Here is a 22270-nt window from a genome sequence, read left to right as displayed (position 1 = left end):
CCCAAGTTGGTTATTAACACTCTTCCTGTTCCTCCTCTTCCGCCTCCTAGTTCGCCGCCGCCTCTACCGCGCTAGGAACCGCCCCCTTACAAGCCCCGCCTACTCCACGCCACGCCCTCTCCTACACACGCAGTCTCCATGCACGCCAGCAGTGGAACATAAACTCTGCAACATGGAACATTCTCACAGTGATGGGTCGTGCATTTCACACCCAGGCCTTCAGTGGTGTCCTACCTGACTCAATCCAACTCTTAATAACCACCACGGCTGTAGCAACCATCAATTCTATACAGAAACGCACTATAACCCGAGCGCTGCATCACGGACAGGTGACTCATGCAGTGAGGATGAATGTCGTTACTAAAGCAATAAATCCAATTAACACAATTCAAAATGTCTTCTGTCACTGCAGTTACAGCTGCGTTACCCGCATACATCATCTCTAGCAGAAGCATTATACAATATTAAACTCATAGAATGATTTTTTTTTGTCCATTTTTTTTGCCTTGCATTATGGTTTTCCTAGGGATTCGAAATGAAGGCAAATTGTGTGTTTTTGTTCATTTGTGCAAATTCTACAGGAAAGAAAACACGTATACTTGGTTCATAAAAAGCTTGACAACTGTTTTGGCTGACCTTTTCTCACAACCTTTCTTGAATAGTCCGTTTGTAAGTGTATCTGTGACCAAATCAGATTCTTCTCCTCTGTCAGCCACTGTGGAATAAAATTAAAATAATAGTAAAACAGCTATTCAGTCCACATGATCTTGATCTTGTAAAGTTTGCAGCATATGTGGTTTGGGAAGTGACTGTTGTGCGCTCTGACCATTCAGTCAAAGGACATGAAAATGCTTATGTGTTCGATGTGCTAGATAGTCCTGAGTGATCAAATCACAGTGTTAATGGTTAAACCAACAGCTTTAAGAAAACTTAAAGTTTATTAGAAGTTTATGAAATGGCAATACATGATGTAACGGCTGAAATCTGATTGAATAGAAACCAAAACGTAAACTGTCCGTTAAAGCATTTCACTGCATGTCGTACCCTGTATGTATGTGTATGTGACAAATAAAATTTGATTTCATTTGATTTGATTGTCCCTCGGTGGCAGAGCAGGAGCAGCACACTTGAAACGCCATGAAATTAAAACTATGGACTATTGGGAGAAATGTAATACATATTTATGGACAAAAGTATATTAAAACATAAATCAGTAATTCTAATAGAGTTTGGGAATGGAGAGGGGCCTTGCCAAGCCTTGAAGGCCCATCGCTGCATTTTCATACCTAGGGTTTAATTTTTACACAATTTATCACAGGTCAATAAAGTAATAATGATTGCAATTGCAATAAGTGTTCTTCGTATTTGAATTATAAAAATATACATTAATAATAATAATTATAAATTCATCTTAAATGAATAAGACTGCTTTATCTTAGAGTCATAGGAACCATGGCAAGACATTACCCGGAATAAAACATACCTTAATGCAAAGCCAGTTCATTGCACTGCATGGCAGCACACCTCAACCCACCTATTTTGAGGAATGGAAGGAAACTGGATAACCTCATCGAACCAGATATGGGGAGAACATGCAGAGACACCAAGCTGAGATCAACACTATGGATGCTGGAGGCTTGAGGCAGCAACACTTCCTGCCGAGCTAAAAGAACTGACTTGATAGAACTGGAAATACTAAAGCTGTAGGTCATGCTGTCAAAAAAGAAAAATACATTTATCATCATCATCATGGGACCAGCATTTTTCACAGGGTGTATCTCACCAGTAATCCAAGGGATAGTTTCCAGATGAGTGACTCATCAAACAACATCGTCATCGTCGTTATCGTCATCATCATCATCATTATTAAAGAATTTTTAACTAATAAAACACATACAGGATGTGGTTTTATCCCTAACATAAGAAAATATTTAAAGTCTGAAAAAAAATTGCTACGTCATGTGATTAAATATACAATATTGTCCTTTACAGTTAAAAAAGAAAGTCGTTATACAATAATACATTTAAAAAAATTGGAAGTAAATCCAATAAATAAATAAATAACCTTGCTTTGTGCTGGCATATTTTACACCACCACATCATTGATCATTTTCCTATAACAGCACAGCTGGATATTTTTATTTCTTACTCAATTCTGTGTTTTGCAATATTATACAAATATAATACTGTGATTTCATTTACTGACCTTCAGTAAGTGCTTTATCCTGGCCTGATCTGTGAAGTGGTAAAGATTTTCTCTGCACCTCCGTGTCACCTCTGATTAGATTCTTAATAAAAATAAATAAAACATGAATAAAAGTTTAGATATTTTAGATGTTATACACAATTTCCCTATTGTGCAGATGATCTGTGACTGGTTATTGCAATTTGAGAGTAAATCAACAAAATGTTTTATTATCTTACAAAGACACCAGACAATATTTAATTTATAACTGTCAGGAGTAATTTATTATTTTACTGTTTCATGAGCATGTCATAGAATAGTGAAGGTTAATACAGTAATATAAAGTTATTCAATGCTTCAATATGCTTATTTTGTAACTGTCAGTGGGGAAACAGTAGGAGCAAACATGAACAAAAACACTGTGGAGAACAATGTGCAAACTGTATCTATATTTTCAGTTCTGGTAATTATTCACTGGTAAGCAAATCCACAGATTACTGCACTCTTTTTGGGGCCCACACTGTTAATGAGAGCAAATGGAGTTAATATTATCCAGATGCTATTGCTTGCTTTCCCTCTAGAGATTTGTATGATTCAAGCCTTGTCTTTTTGCCTGTTTCTCAGAACACGTCACAATCTCTTTCAGCTCTCACAGTGGTTTAAAAATGTTTGCAGGAATGAAATCGTTAAATGAACCCTTCCAAAATGATTCCATATTTCAGTATGATGTGACATTGATGACCTCAATCTCATCACACAAGTCACTGGTTTGTAACGTAGATACTGATCATTGCGGAGCATTGTGCAAATCTAATGAATTTGGAGGATTTTTGCCTATAGCATTAAATAAAAATCACACATTTTTGGTGCCTTGTTTCAGCATTGAACCCATGGACTGTGCAGTATCACAGGTTGATGTTCATGTGCCACATGTTCTTCTCTTATTTACTTTCCCCCACCTCTTGTTCTATCATTATCATCATCATCATCATTATCATCATCATCATCATCATCAAAAAATATGATGAATAATCGTTGTAAATCACCTGGATCAATCATATGCTAAAAGAGGTCTGGGCATGCCCACCTCATTATACTATAATATCTATAATATCTTCTTCTTCTTCTTCTTCTTCTTCTTCGGCTGCTCCCATTAGGGGTCGCCACAGCGGATCATCCGTCTCCATACCACCCTGTCCTCTACATCTGCCTCTTTTACACCAACTACCTGCATGTCTTCCCTCACCACATCCATGAACCTCCTCCTTGGCCTTGCTCTTTTCCTCCTACCTGGTGGCTCCATCTTCAGCATTCTTCTACCAATATAATTAATGTCCCTTCTCTGCACATGTCCAAACCATCTCAATCTCGCCTCCCTCACCTTGTCACCAAAACATCCTACATGTGCTGTCCCTCTAATAAACTCATTTCTAATCTTGTCCATCCTCGTCACTCCCAATGAAAACCTTAACATCTTCAGCTCTGCTACCTCCAGCTCTGCCTCCTGACTTTTACTCAATGCCACTGTCTCTAATCCATACAACATCGCAGGTCTCACCACAGTCCTATAAACTTTCCCTTTCATTCTTGCAGATACCCTACTATCACAAATCACTCCTGTCACTCTTCTCCACCCACTCCACCCTGCCTGCACTCTTTTCTTTACTTCTCTAACACACTCTCCATTACTTTGCACTGTTGACCCCAGGTACCTGAACTCCTCCACCTTCTCCACCTCTTCTCCCTGCAACCGCATCACTCCACTGCCCTCCCTCTCATTCACACACATGTACTCTGTCTTACTCCTACTGACTTTCATTCCCCTTCTCTCCAGCGCATATCTCCACCTCTCCAGGCTCTTCTCAACCTGCTCTCTACTCTCACCACAAATCACAATATCATCTGCAAACATCATAGTCCAGGAGACTCCTGTCTGACCTCGTCCGTCAACCTGTCCATCACCACTGCAAACAGGAAAGGGCTCAGGGCCGATCCTTGATGCAGTCCAACCTTCACTCTGAACCAGTCTGTCGTACCTACTGCACACTTCACTGCCGTCACACTGTCCTCATACATGTCCTGCACCACCCTCACATACTTCTCTGACACACCTGACTTCCTCATACAATACCACAACTCCTCTCTTGGCACTCTGTCGACGCTTTCTAAATCCACAAATACACAATGCAATTCCTTCTGTCCTTCTCTATACTTCTCCATCAACATCCTCAAAGCAAATAAGGCATCTGTGGTGCTCTTCCTCGGCATGAAACCATACTGTTGCTCACAGATGGTCACCTCTTCTCTCAGCCTGGCTTCCACTACTCTTTCCCATAACTTCATGGTGTGACTGATCAACTTAATTCCCCTGTAGTTACTGCAGGTCTGCACATCTCCTTATGCTTAAAGATCGGTACCAGCACACTCCTTCTCCATTCCTCAGGCATCCTCTCCCCTTCCAGAATCCTGTTAAACAATCTGGTTAAAAACTCCACTGCCATCTCTCCTAAACATCTCCACGCCTCTACCGGTATGTCATCTGGTCCAACCGACTTTCCATTCTTCATCCTCTTAATCGCTGCTCTCACTTCCTCCTTACTAATCCTATCTACATCCTGCTTCACCAACTCCACATCCTCCAACCTTCTCTCTGTGATTTTCCTCATTCATCAGCTGCTCAAAATACTCCCTCCACCTTCTCAACACACTCTCCTCACTAGTCAACACATTTCCTCTCCATCCTTTATTGCTCTAACTTGCAGTACATCCTTCCCAGCTCGGTCCCTCTGCCTGGCCAATCGGTATAACTCCTTTTCTCCTTCCTTAGTGTCCAACCTCTTATACAGCTCCTCATATGCCTTTTCCTTGGCTTTCGCCACATCCCTTTTTACCTGCTGCCGCATCTCCTTGTACTCCTGCCTACTTTTCTCATCACTCTGTCGATCCCACTTCTGTTTTGCCAACCTCTTTCCCCTAATGCTTTCCTGCACTTCCTCATTCCACCACCACGTCTCCTTGTCTTGCTTTCTATTTCCAGATGTCACACCAAGTACTTTTCTAGCTGCCTCCTCATCACTCCTGCAGTAGTTCCCCAATCATCCGGCACCTCTTCACCACCACCGAGCCCCTGTCTGACCTCTTCCCTGAACCTCACACTACACTCTTCCTCCTTCAGTTTCCACCATCTTATTCTTCTTTCAATCCTTACATTCCTCCTCTTCTTCTTCGCCTCCAAAACCATCCTACAGACCACCATCCGATGCTGTCTAGCTACACTGTCCCCCGCCAACACCTTACAGTCTCCAATCTCCTTCAGGTTGCATCTCCTGCATAGCACATAGTCCACCTGTGTGCACCTTCCTCCACTCTTATCGTCACCCTATGATCCTCCTTCTTCTTAAAATACGTGTTCACCACTGCCAAAATCTACCACCATCTGCCCTTCCACATTCCTCTCCTTAAAACCATACCTACCCATCACCTCCTCATCACCTCTGTTCCTTCACCTACATGCCCATTAAAGTCTGCCCCAATCACCAATCGTTCTTTCCTAGGTACACCATCTACCACTTCATCTAATTCACTCCAGAATCTTTCCTTTTCCTCCATCTCACAGCCAACTTGTGGAGCATAGGCACTGATGACATTTATCATCATCCTTCAACTTCCACCTTCACGATCATCACCCTATCAGAAACTCTCTTCACCTCCACTACACTCTTACTGTACTCTTCCTTCAGAATCACCCCTACACCATTTCTCTTCCCATCCACACCATGATAAAACAGTTTAAATCCACCTCCAATGTTCCTGGCCTTACTCCCTTTCCACTTGGTCTCCTGAACACACAGCATATCTACCTTTCTCCTCTCCATCATATCAGCTATCTCTCCCTTTACCCGTCATAGTACCAACATTTAAAGTACCAACCCGAACCTCCACTCTCCTGCACTGCTCCTTTTCCTGCCGTCTCTGTAGACATCTTCCTCCTCTCCTTCTCCTCCTTCGGCCAACAGTAGCCCAATTTCCACTGGTACCCTGTCGGCTAACGATACCTGTGGCGGTCGTTGTTAACCCAGGCCTCGACCGATCCGGTATGAAATTCTCCTTTGTGATCCGCATATTTGATTTGGCACATGTTTTACGCTGGATGCCCTTCCTAACGCAACCCTCCCCATTTACCTGGGCTTGGGACTGGCACTAAGAGTGCACTGGCTTGTGCCCCCCTAATGGCTGGGTTATAATATCTATAATATCATATGATTAAAATAGAGACTGTAAAAAGGAGTAATATCAAGTTTTTAAGTACATTTTATAGACTATTTAAATGAACTAAAATACTTTTTAACTCAAATAGTCAACTGAAACATATTCAACATTTACAAATGAATTATGGTTCCTCTAGCGTCATTTTGCTGCAGTCCACATGGTATAACATGAGATCTCAGAAAAAACACCACCACCACATATAGTAAATAGTAGAAACAGATTATACAATAGACACAATTTATACAATTAACATTGATCCTTAAAGGAAACCAATTATCTCTTAAAGAGTTTTAAAAATAATCCAAACTCTCCCTGCACACCGTGGTTGAATTCTCAAAACTAAGTATTTATAAAGTGTGCATTATTTTCCTATAACAGCTCGGCTCAGAAAGTAGAGGAGTAAGGGGAACAACCTAAATCGGTAGCCGAAATGTCAAGGAGGCATGTAAATTCAGCCGCATTATAGAGAAGCATTTGCCGGTTATTGTCTTTAGCCAAGTTTCTGTATGATTCACTTGAGTTGTCATAAGTGCCTATAAGTTATTTTTCATTAAAATATATTTTTCTTTTGGTGGGTTTTGAGCTGTCTGTAAATTATAGATAGTTTCCACACTTATGTTACTTTATTCACCACAGTGAGAACAAGATCTCACACTCTTCTGCATGCTTTTGGTGCGAAGGTCAAAATTGTGAAAGTTCTTGAGCATGCACATCACAGACGAAGATAGTTGACCTTGCACCAGACCTCAAGCTGTCTCATTTCCTCTCTGTTGGCTGTTTCATTATTGTTAGTGAAGGAGCCCATGAGAGCTGTGTTGGAAGCACTTTAGATGATGTGCTTGCTGTGGTGTTTGGTAAAATGGTTGTAGGACTGTATGTGACTAGTGTGAACAATAGAGGAATGGAGCATGAGCTATGGTGGATCCTGACTACTGCCTGTTGCTCAGGAAGTCGAAAATCCATTTGCATATCAAAGAGCTAACTCTAAGTCAGTTGAGCTTGTGGATTGATGTCTGCAATAGGATGCTAATCTTTGCACTTTGCTTTACACTAGCTTTGTGTTCTGGTCAACACTGCACTCTCAACCACTGTGTCTAATGTTCCGTTTTTTATTATGGTCTATGTTGTTTTGTGTAACAATTTAGTCTTGGAAGAACGTTATTTTGTTTCACAATGTATTGCCCTATATGGTTAAAATGACAATAAAGCCACTTGATCTGACTTGAGAACTGAATGCTGAATCACTGAACAGATACACAGCTGAATGGCTAAAAAATAATCAGAGAAAAGGTCCAGAGATGTTGGAATGGATGTTAGGCTCTTCTCAGTCTTATCCTAACAGCTTTAGCATTGAAGTGTAATGTTTGCAGTTTTTTTATTCACTATTATATAGTACTGAATTTTAAATGGTGAATAAAACTAGACTACTGCTCTTTGCTACATTCATGAGTTTATAGCTTTTTCTCAGTATGGAGAAACATCATGGCATTTTTATGTTCTTTGGTAATCACAACAAAGGCATTAGCATAATCTCTACAAGAAATAGAGATTAGCTGGATAAAACACTAGAGTATTGCAATAATGCTCCCAAATACCTCAGGTGGCATTTCATCAAGAACAAAAACCTGAAGTACACTGTGAACATTACTAAGGTTCAGGTTGCTAGGTGACAAAGATTTCACAACAAGTGCTATATGATGTATAACGTGTTGTTTATAGACATATACATTTACATTTATGAATATGTTTTTTTTTCTTTGATTAAAATAATATCCCATGAATATAAACCCATGAAAAACTTGATGGCCAAAGCACAGGAAACATAACACTTGTAAGAAGGTATAATGATGCGGGTGCAGTACAGAAGTCAGGAAGTCGGAGATTTAACTGCAATATTCATTACTACTGATCAACTTTGCTATAATGCAGCAGAACAACATCTTAAAAATCGGATATTTTTGAGGCTCAATATTTTGTAAGAGTGATCATAAGCACTCAGTACATATGTGAGGATGGATGTAGCTGGATGTCGGGCACCAACTGATGACCTGAAGTGCCAGATCATAGACCAGGCATTGTGTCAAGAGAAACCTAAATCATTCTAGGTCTTTTTTTTTACAAAATTCAACTTTCATTATGCACATGCTAGCTAGCAGTTTATTCTATCTAAAACTTTGTTTGATGTGCAAAGTGGTAAAAGAACATAAACTGCTTAATGAAACTGTCTTTTGTTGACTCTCTGTCAAAACACAGAAGGCTAATAAATAACAGCTACATTAACCACACTTTCACAGTTATAATCCTTGGGTGCTATTGGTGCTGTTATACGATATTGAACATTTAAGCAACATTTTGGACACAAGTAACACACAACAGTGGACAATATTAAGTATCTTAGCAAAATTGATTCAACCAGTAATTAGCATTGTCAATTTTTATGAATTTAACCAAGTACTGTTTCTGTATAATAGTTTATTTAAGTGTATTACTTCTATACAGTCATTTAAAAGTGGAAAAGGGGAACTTTTCACTGTTTGCTGTGTGTGTGGCTACATAGATTTGACGCTTCATAAATAAGGAAGTTAAAACATTGAAGTTTCAAGTTGAAGTGGGGGCTTCTGTTGGTTTTACCAGTAAGACAGCAAACAAGAAGTCACAAATTCACCCTAAATGCAGTGTTAGACTATGTATGTCAGTTGAATACTGGAAAACAGCCATTCAGTCTCCCAGGTTCAATCCTCAAGCACTAGTTAATGTTTGTATGGAGTTGCTGTGCATGTACTGTACAAGGTTTTGTTAGTCTGTTTGTTGTTCTCTGGTTTCTGTGCAGCTATCAAAAAGCTGTGAATATTTGTGTGAAAATGTGTGTGCAAGATGCCCTGTTATGGACTAGGATTCAATTGGGGTAAATTTTAGCAGCTGAAGCAACCCAGTGTTCTTTGAATAGGCTCTGAATGCACCATGACCCTAAACAGAGATAGAGGAATAAATGAATAAATGAATCACCATCAAAAAATAAATAAATGAATGAATGAATGAATATAGTGACAATAACCATCAACCATGTGGGTTAACAAATAACCATTGGGCATTGATAATGAACAGGAATGTACAGGAACTTGAGAGAATATATGTTAATGTCTCACACAGTAACATATATTCTCTCAAGTTTCTGTACATTCCTGTAATATAATACACCTTGTCCATGTTCTTCCACTCGTATAAAAAAATTTCAAAAAATAGCCTGAAATATTTATGACTGAGTGAGTATGCCAATGTGATTTTAATGAGAAACTATAAAATGTAGTCTGTGAGATTTATCCAGCAACAGACTAACGAGAGAAATAGTAAAAAAAAGGTAAACTTTTACTATTTTACTCTTCCTGGCTTGGTCACTGCACTGAGAGTTAGTTTCCCCTGACATTATTTAAGGCATTCATTAGCATTATGGTATGTGAATGCTTGAATCTGATTGGTCAGTATAGTTGACGATCCTCTCCATTGGAACTTTTGAGAATTAACCTAAAAATATAATAATTTATATCCATGCACTTGTTTTTAATTAAACATTGTATCATTTTTATAATGCTGTAACTATTCATATTTATGGTATTTTGCAACCACGCTTATCCAGTTTGACCATTTATACAACTAAACAACTGATTACTCAAGGCCCTGACAGTGGCAGCTTGTTGTTGCTGAGATTTGAACACACAACCAAAGACTTCTGTATAATAGAAGTCTAACATCTTAACCTACAGTAAGTTCAAATTAAACATTCATAAATGGTTTACATTCACATTTATGGCATTTGGCAGACTCCTCATAAAGAGAGACTTAATTTTTTTTTCCTTTATACAACTGATTTCGCCAGTCTTGGCCTTGTTTAAAGGCCCAGGAGTGGCTGCCTGGTGATGCGTGTTCAAGTGCACACAAACTAAAAACTACGAGAGGTTTCTAGATGATATCAAACATTTCAGCGCTTTAGTTTAAATTCAAATTCAAGTGAGCTTTATTGTCAGGGAGACAAATAAAGCAACAATATGCTGTGCCTCACAGGGCCACGATGCTACATATGTAAACATATATGAATATACATGATGAAATAAAAATAAAAAACATACAAGGGTATATAAACATCTTATCTGTATAAATGTATGTCTATCTATATAACATATAACTACTGTATATAAGCCTGCATATAAATATACCAACTATATAGGTCTACATTTAGCTTACCTTTTAAAGGAAGATAAGGTTAATGCTGCTTCTCAAACATTTTCACCACAGGGAAACTACGCACAGGAAATGTGACAAATAAATTTTGTGGTTTCTTTGTCAGATTATTAGCTTGAAATAGCTAATATAAGTGTTAAGAGAAAATTTATTGTCTCATGGATATTTTACATGAAATGCATGATTAACAAGGACAAAAACTGTTAACAAAATTAGTTAACACATATCAGTTTATGTTTTTATATTTGTAATCAAAATATACCTGCATTGACTAATATTAATTCACTTGGCCCTTGAGCAAGGCCCTTAACTGCCAGTTGCTCTGGATAAGGTTGTCTGTTAAATGCCATAAAATAATATGTGGCCAGCTAAATTACCCAAAAACTAATACGCTGTCAGAAGTTATCAGCAGAATGTATTAGACAGCTATTTAAAGCATGTTCATTCATACGTCTTCCAGTTACATAGTTAGCCACCCAGCAAAATTTGCTTTTTGAACATTATCCTGAGGGACACCTATTGGCTGTAGCAACATTTAAACCTTGAAGTGACATTTTAAGTTTGCAGAGTTTTCAAAGCATAAATCATTAAATGATGTGGCTAGCTAGTCAAGTCAAGTCAAGTCAAGTCAAGTCAAGTCAAGTAGGCTCAGAGGTGGGAAGTAAAGAAGTACAAATACTTAGTTACTGTACTGAAGTAGATTTTTCTGGTATCAGCACTTTACTTCACTAATGTGGCATTCCAGGCCACATTAATTTTTCGGACTTTTTACTTGTACTCATTACATTTTTACACAAATAGCTGTACTTTCTGGTTCTTACATTTTAAAACTAGACCCGATACTTCAGTTTTAATCTATTTGCTGACATAATCAATATTTTTTCTTCTTATTGCGTGCCGTTTTCAGCACATCAATTTATTTCCTGTCACTGCCTAGCTTTTTCAATCTATTAGTGGTGTATCATTTCCTGGCTCTCACACACTACAGACTATAGACTAGGTTATGAAGCCAACAATCAGCAAGGCAGAAGGCAACAAGAAGTATAGGGGTTAGCATAAATGATGACTGAGAACAGAGATATTCCTGATCACCTGATCATCATCAACATCTTTTCTCTGCTTGTGTTTGTATGGTGGATGTTCAGCCTGGATACATTCATTAGGTAACAAAATTAGAAATTCATTTTGTAGTAATATATATATATATATATATATATATATATATATATATATATATATATATATATATATATATATATTACTACAAAACGAATTTCAAATTTTGTTACCTAACAAACACAGGTAACAAAATTTTATTTGAAACACACAGGTGCATTTCAATAAATTAGGATATCATTAAAAAGTTGATTTATTTTAGTAATTCAATACAAAAAGTAAAACTCATATATTAAATAGATTCATGACACACAGACTGATATATTTCAAGTGTTTATTTCTTTTAATTTTGATGATTATGGCCTACAGCTAATGAAAACCCAAAATTCAGTATCTCAGAAAATTAGAATACTGTGAAAAAGTTAAATATTGGAGACTTGTGGTGAGACTCTCTAATTAACATTTACATTTGCGGCATTTAGCAGACGCCCTTATCCAGAGCGACGTACAAAAGTGCTTTAAATCTCTAGTAATTAATAAATCTACGCTGGTACGCAAGATTACAAACTTAATATAAATATAACTCGAATTCTAAAAACTTGGAAAGTGCTAATTTAGGTATTTAAGAAAGAGGTAGGTCTTCAGTCGTCGCTTGAAGATAATCAGGGACTCTGCTGAACGGACATCTGGGGGAAGTTCATTCCACCACCTCGGTGCCAGAACAGAGAAGAGCCTTGAAGTGTACTTACCTCTCATTCTGAGAGAAGGTGGTACCAGTCGAGCAGTGCTGAAGGATCTCAGACAGTGTGGTGCAGTGCGAGATGTGATGAGGTCACTGAGGTAAGATGGTGCTGGTCCATTTTTGGCCTTGTAGGCAAGCATTAGTGTTTTGAATCTGATACGTGCAGCTACTGGAAGCCAGTGAAAGGAGCGCAGCAGTAGGGTGGTGTGGGAAAACTTGGGCTGATTGAACACAAGTCGTGCAGCTGCGTTTTGGATCATTTGCAGTGGATGAATAGCGTTCAGGGGAAGACCTGCCAGCAGAGAGTTGCAGTAGTCAAGTCTTGAAATGACTGAACAAGCACCTGGGCAGCCTGTATGGACAGAAATGGTCGAATCCTTCGGATGTTATAGAGAAGAAATTGACAAGAACGAGCAACATTAGCGACATGTGGGAAAAAAGACAGTTCATTGTCAATAGTTACCCCAAGGTTACGAGCAGTGTCTGAAGAGGGGAGAGCAGAGAGTCATGAAGTGGTATGAGCGACCTTCCAGGTAGGAAGCAAACCATTCCCATGCTGTTCCGCAGATACCAAGGCTCTTGAGGGTTGACAAAAGTGTCTCGTGGTTGACTGTGTCAAATGCTGCTGAAAGGTCCTCTAATCAGCTAATCAAATACAAACACTCACAAAGGTTTCCAGAGCCTACAAATAGTGTCTCAGTCTGGATCAGGCTACACAATAATGGGGGAAGACTGCTGACTTGACAGTTGTCCAGAAGATGATCATTGACACCCTGCACATGGAGGATAAGAAACAAAAAGTCATCGCTAAAGAAGCTGGCTGTTCACAGAGTGCTTTATCCAAGCACATTGATGGAAAGTTAAATAGAAGGAAAAAAATGTGGTAGAAAAAGGTTATAACGAAGCCCATTCAAAAATTTGCAGGAGATTCACAAAGAGTAGATTGCAGCTGGAGTCAGTGCTTCAAGAGCCACCACACACAGACGTATCCATGGTGGACGCATTCCTTGTGTCAAGCCACTCCTGAACCAGAGACAACGTCAGAGGTGTTTTACCTGGGCAAAGGATAAAAAGAACTGGACTGTTGCTCAGTGGGCCAAAGTCATCTTTTCAGATGAAAGGAAAGAATATTTTGCATTTCATTTAAAAATCAAGGTGCCAAAGTCTGGAAGAAGAGAGGAGAGGCACAGAATCCAAGTTGCTTGAGGTCCAGTGTAAAGTTTGCACAGTCAGTGGTGGTTTGGGGAGTCATGTCATCTGCTGGTGTTGGTCCACTGTGTTTTATCAAGTCCAAGGTCAGCACAGCCACCTACCATGAAGTTTTAGAGCACTTTATGCTTCTCTCTGCTGACCAGCTTCATGGAGATGCTGAAACAAGAATTGCCACCTGCCCACACTGCCAAAAGCACCAAAAGTTGGTTAAATGACCATGATGTTGGTGTGCTTGACTGGCCAGCAAACTCACCAGACCTGAACACCATAGAGTGTCTATGTGGTATTGTCAAGAGAAAAATTAAAAAAACAAAAGCCCAAAAAAATACAAATGAGCGGAAGGCCACTGTCAAAGAAATCTGGTCTTCCAACCACCTCACCAGTGCCAAAGACTGATCACCTCCATGCCATGCCGAATCGAGGCAGTAATTAAAGCAAACATCGAGTATTGAGTATATATACAGTAAATAAACATACTTTCAGAAGGCCAACAATTCTTAAAAAATGTTTTTTTGATTGGTCTTATGAAGTATCACAATTTTTTTAGATTGTGAATTGGTGGGTTTTTGTTAAATGTGAGCCAAAATAATCTTAATTAAAAGAAATAAACACTTGAAATATATCAGTCTGTGTGTGATAAGTCTATATATGTCTCACGCTGCCTTTCTCTGCCGTGCTCAGTGCTAAATGCCGACACCTGTCACTCGTTGCCGGTTCCCTATATAAGCTCCCGTTCCGATCTTACTGGAGTCGGACCTACTTCATGGCTACCGTGTGTAACCAGGTCCCAAACTGCCAGCGTTCCCCGCTGGTTCCTGCTTCTGCTACCGGTCCTGTGGATTATACTTCCCCAAAGGATTATACCCGCCTTACTGACCAAAATCCATATAACTCTCTCTGACTTCTGTTTGTTTGGTGTCGCACTCAATAAAAATGATTGAGTTACTACCGCATCCGACTCGTGGTCCATACCCTGTCAGAAGGTCCGACCTAAAAAAAAGAGGGGAGCCGCTCCGCTCCAGTGCACCTCCGAGCGCTGCTTCGCACCAGTGTTCCTCCGAGCGCGTTTCTCCGCTCCAGTGTTCCGCCGAGCGCGTTTCTCCGCTCCAGTGTTCCGCCGAGCGCGCTGCTTCACTCCAGTGTTCCTCCGAGCGCGCCGCTTCTCTCCAGCGCTCCGCTCCAGTGTTCCTCCGAGCACGCCGCTCATCTCCAGTGCTCTGCTCCAGTGTTCCTCCGAGCGCGCCGCTTCTCTCCAGCGCTCCGCTCCAGTGCACCGCCAAACGCGTCGCTCTGCTCCAGTGTTCCTCCTAATACGCCGCTCATCTCCAGTGCTCTGCTCCACTGCACCGCCAGACGCGTCGCTCTGCTCCAGTGTTCCTCCTAATACGCCGCTCATCTCCAGTGCTCTGCTCCACTGCACCGCCAGACGCGTCGCTCTGCTCCAGTGTTCCTCCGAGCGCTTTCTCCGCTCCAGTGTTCCTCCCACGCCGCTCATCTCCAGTGCTCTGCTCCACTGCACCGCCAGACGCGTCGCTCTGCTCCAGTGTTCCTCCGAGCATGCCGCTCCTCTCCAGTGCTCTGCTCCAGTGCACCTCCGAGCACGCCGCTCCGCTCCATTGTTCCGCCGAGCACAGTGCTCCGCACCAGTGTTCCTCCGAGCGCGTTTCTCCGCTCCAATATTCCATCAAGCGCGCCGCTCCGCACCAGTGTTCCTCCGGTGCACCTCTCCCCTCCAGTGTTCAGCCAAGCGTGTCTTTCTGCTCCAGTATTCTTCCGAGCAAGCCACTCCGCTCCATTGTTCCACCAAGAGCAGCGCTGCGCACCAGCGTTTCTCCGAGCACGATTCTCCGCTCCAGTATTCCATCATACACACCAAGGCCCTCTGAAGGCGACGTCTCACCTCCAAGCCACTCAGAAAGTGACGCTGCGTCTCCTTGTCTCTCCATAAGCGCCGGCAAGCTTCCAAGTCACTCCAAGGACGCCGTCGCGCTTCAATATCCCCCCATAAGCGCCGTTGTGTGCCCAAAGCTCCTTCAAAGGTGCTGAAGCACTCCAAAATTCCTCCCAGGGTGCAACCACCCTTCGAGGTTCCCCCCATGGCGATGTCGTGCTTTCTAGACCCCCAGACAGCGCCGTCGCTCTACCTGGCCCCTCCGGAAGCGCCGTCGCACCCCAAGGTCTCTCCAAGGGTGACGACGTAGACCAAGACCTCTCTAGAAGCGACATAGCGCTCCCAAACCCTTCAAAAAATGAAATTGCGCCTCAATGCTTCTCTGAAAGCAAAGTCGCGCCTCAAAGTTCCGCATGGAAGCACCGTCAGGCTACCAAGTCTTTCCGGAACCGCCGTCACTTTTCAAAGCCCCTCCAAAGGCGCTGTTGCGCTTCCCAGTTCCTCTGAAGGCTCCTCAGAAGGTGCCGTCACCCTTCCTAGTCCTTCAAAAGGCGAACTCACGGTACCAAGTCTCTCTGAAAGTGCCATCACGATCACTGAGGGCATCATTCAGCCTATGATCCCCACCAGGGGTGTTGCTCTGCCTCCAACCCCTGCCGAGGGCGTCACTCTGCTCCTGCTCTCTACATAGAGCGTCGCTCTGCTCCTGTCCTCCGCAGAGGGCCTCGCTCCTCTGATCTCTGACGATGGCGTCGCTCAGCCTCTGACCTCTGCCAAGGGCGTCGCTCAGCCTCTGATCTCTGCCGAGGATGTCGCGCAGCCTTTGGTCTTTGCCGAGGACGTTGCTCCGCTCTGATCCTCCGTAGTGTCGCCCCGTTACAGACCTCCGCAGTGGACATTGCTCTGTTCCAGCTCGTCTCAGAGGGCGTCGCTCCGCCCCAGGTCCTTTCCGACCTTTTCCTGTTCTTTGGCGATGCATTCCAGGCCTCCTCCTTCGACCCTGGATGGGTGGCAGGACCCTCCTCGGAGTGCCATAGCCCACCTGGCATAGGTGGGTTTGGGGCTTCAGGAGCGGACCCTGGAGGGGGGATGTCAGGGATCCACCTGCCACGCCCCCCTCAGAGGTTCTCACTCTGCCTCTCTCTGCCGCACTCAGCGCTAAATGCCGACACCTGTCTCTTGTTGCCGGTTCCCTATATAAGCTCCCGTTCCGATCTCACTGGTTCTGGACCTACTTCATGGCTACCGTGTGTAACCAGGTTCCTGACTGCAAGCGTTCCACGCTGTTTCCTGCTTCTGGTCCTGTGGATTATACTTTCTGTACTGGATATAACCTTCCACAATGGATTACACTTCCCTAACGGATTATACTTCCCCAAAAGATTATGCCCGCCTTTCTGACCAAACCCACATCATGGTTCGTAACTCTCTCTGACTTCTGTTTGTTTGTTGTCTCACTCAATAAACAATGATTGAGTTACTTCCGCATCCGACTCGTGGTCCGTACCCTGACAATATAATATACAAGCTTCACTTTTTGTATCAAATTAATTAAATAAATAAACTTTTTAATTATATTAAAATTTATTGAGATGCACCTGTATATATTAGGGATATAAAAATTAAAACGCAAATTAATTTTAACAGCACTAATTTTTATTAACGTGCGATTAATGCAATGACAATAAAAAAATATATATATAAATAAATAGAAATGAGACAAAATTACAAAACCTTCAGCAGAACATAATAATAATAATAATAATAATAATAATAATAATATTTATAATAATAATAATAATAATAATAATAATAATAAAATAAATTAAATAAACTCCACCGAAAAATAATTTTAATCACTAAACATTTGTTTTACTGATGCGCCAAGTCTCAAATCAGCAATTAACCCTCTGGGTTCAACAAATGTACCGGTGCGTTTTTTGGCATTTTTTCTTCATAATGCCAAAATGAACATGAATTACACTGTCTTTGTCATCTTTTTTCACAAAAACATAAATAAAACAACCTCAATCTTAGTGAATACTAATACGTAACTAATACGAATATTCTCTAATTATGTAATCTGTATGGAAGTTAGAAGTGGTACACTTTCTCCAGTATCACCTAATTAACCGTCCATGTGAAAACAAAGCAAAAGTTTGGTGTCCTGATGATTTACATAATTTAAAACACCATAATTACATTTACTACAATATTTTGTCTTTATGCTCTATGTTGAGTTTGGTATCACTAATAATCATACATTTGCATTAAGCATCCATATTTCTCCATGCACATATTGATTAGAGTATTAAAAACATAAAGTATTAATTTATGTAACATTTAGATCAATTTAAAAATGAGCGATTAGGTTGCGCTTAAATATTTGAATCGATTGACAGCCCTAATATTAATATGATGTGAGGTCCAATTACCAGAGTGAATCTAAAACAGTAAGTAGTAGTACCTACTTTTTACATAAAAACCTGTCAGAGCACAAACCTCCTTACTTCAACTTAAGTAAAAATGTTTAGTCAGTACTTCAACTTTTACCAGAGTATTTTAAAACATTAGTATCTGTACTTCTACTTTAGTGAAGGATGTGTGTACTTTTGCCATCTCTGAGTAGGCTTTATTTCCATTTCAACAATATACATTGCAGTACACAGTGAAACGAAACAACGTTTCCCCATGACTAAGGTGCTACAGCAACAACATAAATTGCCAAAAGGGAACAGCTTGTTAGTGGCTTACCAGTACAAATCTTCAAAAGGTGGATGTTAAGCTGGAAGATACCTTCACACTGTTTGGTTTGCATAATATTGCAGATCATTATCATTATCTTTCTTTCTAAAGGTCCTGATCAGTTGAGCTAGAGAAGCTGATCTGCCTCCACTGCCTCAAACTCTGCTTCTTCTCACTAAGCATTTGCCATCGAAATGTACACTTTCAACAGAAAAACTATTTTGCTTTGACACTGAATTAATTAAAATGTTTAACTGGTTTACAGTGTTGTGAGGTTAAATTAATTCTTCTTCTTTTTCTCCTTCTTTTATTTTTAAATGTTATGTTTTATTTCATTCATGAATGCATTTAGCAAAGTTGAATATGAAAAAAAAACCTCAAGAAAAACACTAAACTATTGTGATGTAATTAAAAAAGTAAAACGTTTATTTGCCGTAAGCCATGAATGTTAAAGATTGTTGTTTCTTCACTAGTAAATGAACATATACAAAGGTCCATGTTGCTCATTGTGGGCTAATTATTTTCTTATTAACGACCGAAACATTGATTAAGACATTGATGATAAAAACATGACTTATAACAAATCAAATAATGAAGGGAAGAATAAAGAAGAATAAGGTGAATAGTGTTACTGAATATCCTACATATAAGTGAAGTATTTTAAACGCCAAAGCATTAAAACAAAGAGAAAAAAAGTAGCTTCTCTGTCTTATCTTTTACAGACTGATGTAGCGTTAATCAATTCATTTCCTTCTGCATAACTGCTGATCAATGAAATTTAAATTCGGCAGAAATAACTATGTAGTGCGTTGACAAATAGTGATATCACACTATAACATTGATTAAAAGCCACATTCTTCATCTTGGCAGGCCTGCAGCTTGTGTTTGTGCATGTTACGGATTGCAATATTTAATACTCAGATGAGAACAATGTAACAATATAAGTGTGGACAATTACGTTGATTGAATTTTACACGGCTGTTTTGACAGCTTGCGTCTCTAATTTGGCTGAAGGAGACGCTCACTGTGCTCAGTTTGTCTCCAATCTACATAGGCCATAGCATGAAAAGACATGAAAATATCAAATAGAACATAAAATATAAATAAAAATATATTATTGAAAGCCAAATCTGTCAAAAAGTATACATACAGTTTTATAAAAAAAATATTTGGTAAATATCTTTGGAACAGTTATTGATGCTTCTATGAATTCTAATAAGTAAAATATATTTGAATTATATTCCCAGTGATAACAATTATTTAAAACACTTGGAACGAGAAATTGTTCAACCGTGACTTTCTCAAAGTTTTAAAGGCCAAATAAAGTGATGACACTGTGTATACTTATTAACTGCATTTTCATGGATCCTGAAATTTATGAATGCCATTATATGAATGCCATTATATGCAAGATCAATGCCACAAAATGAAGGGAAAACAAAATAATTATAAGTGACTGGTGGAGATCATATTATCATAGCTTATCATGACATCTTAGATAGCTTTTTGCAGTAGGGTTTGCATTCTCATGAAAGGATCAATGCAACACCTCATGTATCTGCTGGGTGTATGCAAACCTGTCCACTGATTAAACCAGGAAAAAAATCAGTACACATTATCATCGGGAACAGGATGTAGGACTGTGAAAAGACATTTGTAATGATGACATGCACAGGTGCCTGAAGAATAGTTAGCCACGGCCTCTGATCCAGAAGGTTCCTGCTCTGGAAATGCAGTCCTGTCCAAATCCTGCAGAAGGCACTGTTGCTTCAATTTTGTTCCCCCTTTCTCTATGAGATTGAATCGCTGTTTGGTAATAAGAATTCACATAAAAAGAGAAACATTGCCATCATTGCTGGTTTTGTCAGCACATTTAAAACGATAAGCAAAACCAGAGAATCAGCTACCAGTTTATTAGGTACACGTGTCATATGGCTGCTCTCATTGGCCATTTTATAGGTACCCTTTGGAGCTACAATTAGTGGCCACAGTCTAGCTGTTACTAAGTCACCTTTTACTTCCTCCATCAGTGGAACTGGATCACCACAGGACCATCAGGACCAGTCAGTTTTTTCATTGCACTTACAATAATAGACCTTATTTTTTTCAGTGCTGGTGCAGAGCAATGAGAGTGACAAAGTAAAATCAATCTAGAAATTAAGGTTGGGTTGTCTAATAAGGTGACCATTAAGTGCACATAGTGAAAAGCTCTGTAAACATGGTGTTTTAAATGCATCCCTTTAAAGTGCTTTTCAATGATACGCTAAATTTGAAATCCTAAAAGGTTTTTTTTTTTTTTTTTTTTTCACTGTAAGTCAACATTGTAAGCTTTTTGTTATATTTCTCAAACCATTCTCCAAAGACTTCTGCAGTGTGTATATCCTGCCATTGCCATTAGGGAATATTGTTGCCATGAAGGGGTGTATTTGGTCTGCATCAGTTTTCGGATAAGTGATAAACATCAAATTAACATACAAATGTATAACACGGTCCAAGGTATTCTCAGCAGAGAATTGCGAAGAGCATCACACTGCCTATATCAGCTTGCCCTCTTTCTATAAACCACTTCCTGGGTACTAACTACTGCTTACTGGAAAACCCCAAGAAGTCTCTGCGTGTGAAGTGCTCTGGACCTTTTTATAGCCATCACAATTAGATCCTTGTAAAATCGCTCAAATCTTTATTATCTTTATCCTGCTTCCAAGTTTGAGATCTGACTGGTCATTTGCTGCCTAATATATTCCACCAATTGACAGGTACTTCACCAGACAGTTGTTTTAAGGCTATGGCTGATGTGTTTAGTCAATCACAACCTATCTTACTCAGCTAACAAGAAAGCAGAATGTTTATTAAGTCCTTATTAAAACCTAGAAGTCCTAAGAAGGTTATACAGTACTGTAATATTCAAGGAATAATGATTCTACAATGTTTTCGTTCATACAAATAAAACAAACGTTTCTGTAATCGCTCCTGGTCAGCATCATGGCATATCTGAGAGCAGTGGGGAAAAGATACACCTGGATCAAGCATCATGCACACATACAAAAACATGTTTATATATGAGGCAATTTATTTATTTAGCTGGTCCATCTTACCGCATGTTTAAAAAGTTTGAGGAAACTGGAGAATCAAGAAACAAACCCACAGAAACATAAACATACAATAAGCTGAACTCATACACTATAGAAACATCAGAAAATATTACTAAATAAACCCAGACATCTTAATCTTCTTTAGATACAAAAATGTATGAGTTCATTTAAAATGGTTTCATATCACTTACTGAAAATTGCAACAGTTTTTCCACCAGAATAGTTTTTATTTAATGTTGTTTTATTATTGTATGTCTGATGTAACACCATACTGTAGGTCAACTGGCCCATTTCCGTTGCAAACACAAAACAGTTGTGGTGTATACCATTGTAAACAAAGTTCACATAATCCAACCCCACATTTTTTCTGTTCCCATAGTCCTGTTTTTCCTCCACATCTGGTTCCGTCAATTTTTCCAGCACCATGTGTAGCCTGCTGTCTTGTGTTTGCTCGACTTGTCGTCAATCACTTTCTCCAGCTGAAAGGCATCGATCAGAGCAAGAATGAAGACAAGACACTGAACAAAGCAAACAAATAACTTTTCTTGTGTGACAGACATGATGTCAACATATTTATCATTCTGTCAAATGAAATATAAGAGGCAGAATACTAAAACCGACTGTATGTCATGGAGGATGCTTGGACATACAGGTAGATTATTGTAAAGGTAGACTTGAGGTGCTTTTAGGACTATACCATTAAACTATCATTGACAGGTTCATCTTCTGGGTTGAAATGATAATATGTGTAGGATGATCAATACGTAGGATTTCTCTTTTTT

At 39.9% G+C, this 22270-nt stretch overlaps 1 protein-coding gene across 1 annotated transcript in view; it reads right to left on the bottom strand.

The window, feature by feature from the left end:
- Positions 1-21448: 21448 nt before the first annotated feature.
- Positions 21449-22270, bottom strand: part of grik4 (glutamate receptor, ionotropic, kainate 4) — a 439025-nt gene continuing 438203 nt past the window's right edge. Inside the window, exon 21 of the mRNA XM_046863061.1 lies at positions 21449-21967. Within this exon, the coding sequence (XP_046719017.1) occupies positions 21896-21967 (72 nt within the window). The 3' untranslated portion in view covers positions 21449-21895. The remainder of the gene's footprint in view (positions 21968-22270) is intronic.

The sequence above is a fragment of the Silurus meridionalis genome, chromosome 12 (genome assembly GCF_014805685.1).
Source record: "Silurus meridionalis isolate SWU-2019-XX chromosome 12, ASM1480568v1, whole genome shotgun sequence".
Classification (NCBI taxonomy): domain Eukaryota; kingdom Metazoa; phylum Chordata; class Actinopteri; order Siluriformes; family Siluridae; genus Silurus; species Silurus meridionalis.
This window is presented reverse-complemented; position numbering and strand designations above follow the sequence as displayed.